Source organism: Morone saxatilis, unplaced genomic scaffold, assembly GCF_004916995.1.
Source record: "Morone saxatilis isolate NCDOM2014 unplaced genomic scaffold, NCSU_SB_2.0 Contig19, whole genome shotgun sequence".
Taxonomy (NCBI): Eukaryota; Metazoa; Chordata; class Actinopteri; family Moronidae; genus Morone; species Morone saxatilis.
Window position 1 is genome coordinate 23,800,983 of NW_023339751.1, and position 8,223 is coordinate 23,809,205.

At 39.8% G+C, this 8,223-nt stretch overlaps 1 protein-coding gene across 1 annotated transcript in view; it reads right to left on the reverse strand.

The window, feature by feature from the left end:
* slc30a6 (solute carrier family 30 member 6) overlaps positions 1–8,223 on the reverse strand; it is a gene marked incomplete in the record, with an annotated part of 52,900 nt that overhangs the window by 3,199 nt on the left and 41,478 nt on the right. Inside the window, 4 exon segments of the mRNA XM_035663995.1 lie at positions 886–954; positions 1,743–1,790; positions 1,914–2,016; positions 2,953–3,072. Of these exon segments, the coding sequence (XP_035519888.1) occupies positions 886–954; positions 1,743–1,790; positions 1,914–2,016; positions 2,953–3,072 (340 nt within the window).

An 8,223-nucleotide genomic window follows, 5' to 3' on the forward strand; every position in this document is an offset into this window, starting at 1 on the left:
TGTGTGTGTGTGTTTCCAAGGAAAGCCAGCTGGGCTTGTTTGCTGTCGCTACAACAACGTGCAACACAGACGACGACAACTCAACACAAACAACAACAACAGTGTTCCCTCCAAAAACTGGAGAAAGAGCGAGAGATAGAGAGAAAATCTCCGCATGAATGACTTGTTCCTTCTTTTCGTCTGGGTGAACAAATCCCTTCAGATCGTCACTCTGAACCAACGAATGACAGAGAGGGATGAACGAGACGAAGGAGGGAAGAAGGGGGGGAGGGAGAGAAATCTAGAAAAAGTGTTTCTATTGTGTCTGTGTGTGCTGGTTGCATGTTAATTGGAAATGTGTTATAGAATTTGCTGCCCATTATATCTTGCTTCACAGGAGGCATTTTCTTGAATAAAGTTGATCAAATTACTACAAACAGTACAGTACTAACTGACTAGGGTGACTGTATTCAAACACCAAACTGGGCCCTTTAGTGTACCACATGTTCATCTAGTGCACCATAGGCGTTGTTATCGGGATGGGGGTGATTATCTCAGCACTTAGCACTCATACCGAGCGCAACTTTCAACACCATGGCCACCATGAACGCAGCATTTTTGTTTCTGGGTACCTTATGAAGGAGTAAGCGTCCTGGAGCTCTTAAGAAAAGACAGACTTTTTCTCAAGTTCTGATATAACCCTAACCTCTTTAGCAGCTGCTATTGTTGTTTAATGAACAGTGTCTTGTCCTGCGTCAGACCTAGCCCCCCCCCACCCCCGTAGATGCGAGTACTTCCTCAAAGGACGCTAATTAGTCTAGTACCACTTTACCAGCCACAAACACACAGAGAGAAGCCTGGCAAGATGGATTCTCAAGATTATAGTTCTGTGGCTGAGAAACGTACCAGAGATCCAAAGCCAACAGTCCAGAAGTGCTCGTTGCGAACCTCCAGCACACCATCCAGAGTTGACACCTGATTGGACACAAAGAGGAACAATTAACCAATAAGAATCAAAATGTCATGAACTTTACATGTTGCCTGCCTGTTGATACTGACAGACACGTTTGGGCATAAAGCCTAGATCATTTTTGATTCTAATAACTTTTTGTCTTCCAGCCCTGTTAAAGTACTGTAGCTGTGTTGGGTGACATTTATATTCCTTATACTGCTGACTTTAATTTAAATGATTATCAAGAGTAGAACCTACAGGCTAAAAATTAAGCACACAGATTCTATTTGACCGGAGAATAGAACCTTGATTAGTATCATTAGTAACACCTGTGTTTACCCTACTATTTCATGTCAAAATGGCAAATACTAATTAAGTTTGACAGAGTTTCATCATGTTAAAACTTTTTAAGACCTTTTCAAGATAATTAAGAATGCAGTTTAAGATCTATTTTATGTCTATACTGACAAAAATATATGAAGGATATGAAAGAAAATCGGGACTGGTTCCATGTCCGTTTCGTTCTGTAGATGCTACAGCATGATCAATACCAATGATCCCCCTTTTTAAGACCCTACTTACCCTACCATTTTTAAGAAGACTTGTGGATGGCCATTAAAAGGATGAGGTTTATAACAGCAGAGTAAAGCTTTAATGTGCCCAAGGGTAATTCAAATTACAGAGAGCAGTCAATAATAATAAATACATATACATGCAATATGGTTGAATTGAATGTAACTCAATCCCAAATGTCAAGTTTGCTTTGGAAGTTGATATTACTGCTGATGTTACTCAGATCACTGACTCTCACCTCTCTGAGCAGTTTGTCCAGTTGGCCGATGATGTGGGACGGTGTGGTCTGTGATTGAGAGACAACAAAAACATTTAATCAAGCTACCTGCTTGTTTGAAGAGTGCTGTATTAATAAAGTTTATTATTATTACCTAAAAAATACGAATAGCGAAACATGTGTTTGTCTTACCTGCAGGAGCACTTTGCCGCTGTAGACGCTCATGGGATACATGGTACCGAAGGTCATGAGAGCAATGGCGACCGCCGACGCCGTGTCAACTGCATTATAGTTACTGAGCAAACACACACAGCACAGGAACATTCAACATGAATAATGTCTAAAAAGAATACAATAAAAGATACAAATCTTTCTGGCTCAGTGTGTGGTCTCTAGGATTAGGAATTCAAGGTGAATATAGACTTTTGATCATTCTTCTTTGGCATCAAAACAATATACAGTATTTAATTCTTATCTTTGAGAAAACAATCACAACACAAGGTCCATTTATAAGCTTTTTAATCTTATCACATGATCTTCCTCACCAGATGGAGTTTGCCCATGTTGTCATGGAACAGTAGATTTTCTCAACAGTGATTATGATTATGCAATATCACAAAAAGCCCCAGAAGAGCAAATAAATGGACCTTGTCGTTTTCTCAGCTGCTGTTTCCAAGCTCAAGAATGAACTTTGAACCTCAGCTTTTAAACCAAAATGGACAATAAGTCCCTAATGTGCTCAAAACTGAAACTTAAAACAACTACAGCTCTATCTGCAGAGGATGATCATGTGATGTGATCAAAAGCTCAGTGATTTGTTACATAGACTTACTCAATGATTGTATGGGACCATAGTTTGTATTTTTCCATAATCTGAGCTGGTGGAAGCATGTTGGGGAACTCCCTCATCGGCACTCTAAATGATTTAAGGAACAATATTCACTTCACTTCACTTTTGCCATTAATTTAAGAGAATCTGAGTCTCATTTCCTGTCCCATGTCTGCATGCTCTTTCCAAACCAGTGTTTTGCATCAAGACACATTTACAGTTCAGTGCAGATAAAGATCAGGGCAGTTTAAAGCAGAGAGAGGGAATTTCCAGCAGTGGCGATGGAAACCTGACATCACTAAACCCAAGCAAAAACCGCCTTGGTTTTAATGTGTTGGTTAAACAGTGACGGACGCTGATTATTTGGGGATTTATCAGCCGCAGAGGGAGATTAATTCTTACTTGATTTCTATGAGCATGTAGGTGATGCAGAGGGAAAGAGCTCCTGCCATGTTGATCAGGACGAACGGGTTCATACGAGGCAGCAGCACACTGCTCAGACCTGGAATGATGCCACACAAACTGTACACACACATACACAAACAAAAACACAACAGGATTAGTGCACATGATCACCTCCAGACTTTCCCAATAAATCAAAGCCAAATGGTTTACAGCTCAGCTTCAAAAATGAAAACACAATAAAAAGTGAATTAAATAAGTCTCATCAAAAAGAAAAAAATTGGACAAATTAAGAAAAGTCACTTCAGTTGTTTTTCACCCAGCCTAAGCAGAACAACATGTTACACCAAGAAACAAAACATGTGTTTTTAGATGAGCATCAATTCAACACACATTTATAAAAAACAAATTAATAAATCAACACCATCAACAACTTTCCTCCTCTCTTCTTAGCCTTAGTTTGCTGCTAAAAGAGTTGAAGAAGCAGATGGATTTAATAGCTTCCAAGAGTGGATTAAAAGATCAATAACATGAGACAGAAAGGAACTCTTTTTTACCCCATTGAGTTTAAAAAAAAACTAGCAGTATATTTACTTTACTGCTAGTTTATAAAAATCAAGTACAAAAACTTATCAAGTACACAGTATGTGCAATTTTAGCATTAATACACTCCGTTGCCAGTTTATTAGGTACAAGTAGCTACAATTAATGGAATTGAATACAACAATGAATCCTCCTTCATCGAGGTTATAAAGTTTTTGTTGAAACGGTTTTAAAAAGGTGTTCTACTTGATGCTTGTTTTGGAGGCTGTAGTTTGCAGCGCTGAATTATACTGAACTGGAGTGTATCTCCAAGTTCTCCACTAAAATGTATATTTTGGTTTTTTGGTTTCTGGGGAAAAGTGCCGGAGGCTCTGTTATGTTTGTACTTGTGTCTGTTGATTCATTTTTGTTTATTTCACAATTGTTTTTAATTTGACGAGAGTACGGCGGAAGGCAAATATTCAAACAATAGTTTGTACACTGGAGTCAACCAATCTCAGAAACATAAATAATAACAGAGGTTAATTCATATTGTAACTAAACGAGCCAGCTTCTCCATCTGCTCCCCCTCTCTAAGCTGTAGCTCTGTGTTTATGTTTGTCTTTAGGATTAGGCCTTTAACCCGATCACACCGTCATAATGGACTTTAGGGGAATTGAACTGGAGTTGATGGGATCATTCTTGTTTTGTTTCATGTTTTGTTGGTCTAAGACAGAACTCTAAGCTCCAACAAGCAGCTGCTTCGACAACAGTGAAGGAAGCTTCACAGTTCACACAGAAAAGTCACTCCTGAAACAACTCTACTGTCTCACAAGTCTTTTAGTCATTTAGACTCTAGAAGTGGCACTGGAGAAGATTTTGTCTTAGTTTAGAAGGCTAATTTGGGCTGTAACACTGACCGGGTAATTATCCCTGCTCAGCAACAGTCTGCAGAAGCTGATGGATCCTCACTTAATCCATAAAGCATTATTCTCTCTCTCTTGTTCCTCTGGTTCTTTGGTATAAAATATCTGACAGCTGATTATTTTTCCAATTCATTTTTCCATTTAGCCTATAAAATGTGAAACAATAGTAAAAAATGTGCATCATAATTTGAAAGAGCCTGAAGAGGCCTGATCCAGTTTGGTATGTTTTCTCAATGAATGAATCACTGACTAATTGCACTGACTACTTGTTTCAGCACTAAACATTGCACACACTGCAGAGTACCAGGACCACAGAGTGTTTAAAAATAAAATGTTATGATGATTTTCTCAGGATTGTGACAGTGTTTGCCTTGCACTTCAAATGAATTAAAAATGTACAATACTAAAGTTATCGAAACTTTTTAAGAAGTAATTTTTAGGAAAAAATTTGGAAACTTTACTAGTTACAGCTTCACCAGTGTGAATGTTTGCAGCTTCTTCCTTAAGATGCTGAATATTTGAACTGAATATCTTTGGGTTTTGGACTGTTGATCAAATAATTGATCACAACTTCCTTGTTCTACATTAACCTGCAAGAATACATTTTAACATTATCGTTTCTTTTTGTCACATTAATAATGGTGGGAATGTTTTTTTCTCTATTTTCACACCTCGGAGCAGTCAGAGTGGTCTACACAGCAGCACCTGTGGAGCTGCAAAAGATTGAGCGTCACTTCAGCAGGAAGTGATGGATCTGATGTGGTTCAATGTGGTCTGACTGCATGATGTGATGCAGCATGGTGTGACACATGAAGACAGGACGCGGGATGGTGTCGTGATGAAGCATCACGTGACACAGCGTGACAACAGCTGCGTGCTCTGGATGCCCGGGCTGAGAAGCAGATTTAATCAGCGGGACTTGACTGCTGTTAGTTTAATTGAACGAGGTCACTGAGGACACACATCAATAACTGCTCTTCCATCAACTGAGACACAACAGAGCCTATAAAATTGCTTTTTTAAGGGCTCAACATCATCCTGCCGGCAGAGAAGTTGATTTAAAGGCAAGAATGATCTTCTGTGAACTCAAATCAATGTTCTCGTATTATACATAGAAATCAGATGGAGCCAAAGAGGTACACAATAGAGGGTGACACAGGAGCAGATTTTCAGTCCTGTCCCGTCACACTCCCACAAAAATACTCCTGTTCCGTCACACCCCGTTCCCATGTTGAGTCTTCAGGCAATGCAATGATTTTGACTTGATGTTGTACTACTGAGTTCTATTGTGGGCAATCCATCATGCACTGATCATGTGGCTGCAACCAGCAACCAGGCATCAGAGAAGACAGGAAAGAATAAAAAAATAATATAAAAACACAACAACACAACTAACATTATGTTCAAGTGTTAGTGTGCATATTTATAAAACTGATCTATTGTTACTATGATTCCTGTCCTGCAAACTCCCGTTGACTTTTTGTCCTGTCCTGTCCCATGAATAGTGAAATTGACTCCTATCCCATAGAACTGCAAATTTATTTTTGCCGTGTGCGGTGTGTGCTGCACGTGTCAAATGATGCAATGCTACGCAGCGCAGCCCGGTTACTGTCACACTTGAGTAAGAATACCTGTGCCTTTGCTGCTTCTATTTAAAATTACACTTTTTAATCCTGGTGCAGCCACCTGTCTTAAGACCGAGCAGATTTTAGATGTCAGTTGTAAGAATAAATCATATCAGTTCATATAGCTTAAACTTTTTCTTTTTGCCACGTTCTAAACGGTTTCAACTTGTGTCTCCCTGTCTGAACTGGGCTTAACAGAAATCTAGAAGTCCATCCCATCAATGCTTCTGAAAAATAAAATCATGTCCCCCTTCCCACAGCTATTTATCTTGGATTAGAAAAGAAATGTATTAAAATGAAGATATTGCGACTTTCCTGACTCGCCCCTTCTTGCATAAATAGCAGACATGAATTTAGATTCCTCAGCCCGGTTTGGCCCTGCAGGGAAAATCAAACATTCAACTGATTCCCCAAAATTCTAAACAGAGACGACCCTGCATGCTCTCTGAGTAACACACCGGCCCGGCGTTCCTGGAACCGATTAACGGGTCAATGAATGCATCTCCGGGGTGGACTGGCCCCCGTGCTGAGTGTCAGATTGAATTTCCGATACGTCAAAGGCCAGCACTCTGATGCCACTGCGGCGGATGGCGTCCAGCGTTGTCATAAACATGAGGAGGAGCACGGTGCCTGGGTGCCGCAAGGTGTTTGTCATTAGATAATGTTTAAAAACAAAACAATGACATGGATGTCAACTCGCAATTAATGTCAAACATGTCACATGTTTGCCACAGGCAGGACTTTCAGAAAACTGAAAAAGGAGTAAGGGAGAGGACGTAAAAGGAAAGAAAGCGGGGGAAGACTGACTAAAATATGTTATGAAAGTTTTTCACTACCTATTAGTTTGTCTAGCCCTAACAAGAAAATCATATGTTATTTCTTTAATGCGGTGCAGCTTAGTTTTAATGAGTGAATATGAAGCAGAGTCTCGTTTAGCTGGACAGCAGAGACAGAGGGTGGTGATGATGTCATCTGAGATGGATCCTACAGCGGCTCCTCAGACGGTGAATAATGGAAGGACTGCTGGGAGTGTGTGACAGCGGCCGCGGTGATGTTACTGGGAAGTATGTGCACAGGTTGTGATTCACTGCTGGACTGGGTTCATATCAAACCCACAGAGTCAGTCAATCACACAGAGCCTCGGTTTCCTAAAACTGAGCAATGAGTCACAACATTTGAGCCAATGGGTTCGCCCTGTCATCTTTAAGATTCTTTTTTTCTTTGGATTCATGCAGAAAATACGGTTTCATGTTTAGTTCTGCAGCCTCACATGCATACACATATACTGTTCATAACTGTGACATCTGAAGCTACACACAGTAGCATTATCTTTTTACTTCTACCCTTTTAACGGCAAAATTAGTGAGTATATGCAGGTTGTTTAAATGCAGATAAACTCTTCAAAATAGGTGATTTGCCTTGTTTTCTGATCTGTCATATTTAAAGTCACAGATGAGCTGCAAAATAGGGTTAGTCAACAGTAGAAAGCAGCATTTGGTACTTGCCTTGATATGTTGTATTTCACACTCTCAGTGCCAGCAGTTTAGCACAGATGTTATTAACACAATGGTCAGAATGAAACTGCCAAATGTGAAGAATGCAAGAATCAACAGAAAATTTGATAGCTGGGGATGAGATTGACAGTCCAGGCGCTCCCATAATCCCCCTAGATGCATTGATATAATTTGACATGTGACCTTGTGTGTGTATGTGTGTGTTAATCCAGACACGTTGCAGACAGAGAGCGATGGATTAAAGCAGAGAGACGAACAAACACTTGATACTCTGGTCTGTTGGCTCCACACTGGACTCAGTAATGAACAGGGGACACAAAACCGTCACTAAACACAAGATCACATCCTAAATATTAAAGCTGCAGTAGGTCACTTTTATGAAAATTATTATTATATTAGTATTTGCTTAAACTTTCACTATATCCAGAGTAGTACATGCTTGTAAGTGCTTCTAATGTGAACAAAAACAACCAATCAGAGCTAAGAAAGCTGATTGTTAAGTCTCATTCTAAGGTCCTTTGCATTGGTGGCTTGAAGCTTTGGTACCCCAAATGTTTGTTTTTGACGACCTGGGAATGAAACTTAACAATCAACTGTCTTTCTTGGCTCTGATTGGTTGTTTTTGTTCAGGTGTGGTGGATTTTTGCAAATGCCATTAGAAGCACTAGGAGGAACCAGAGGAAC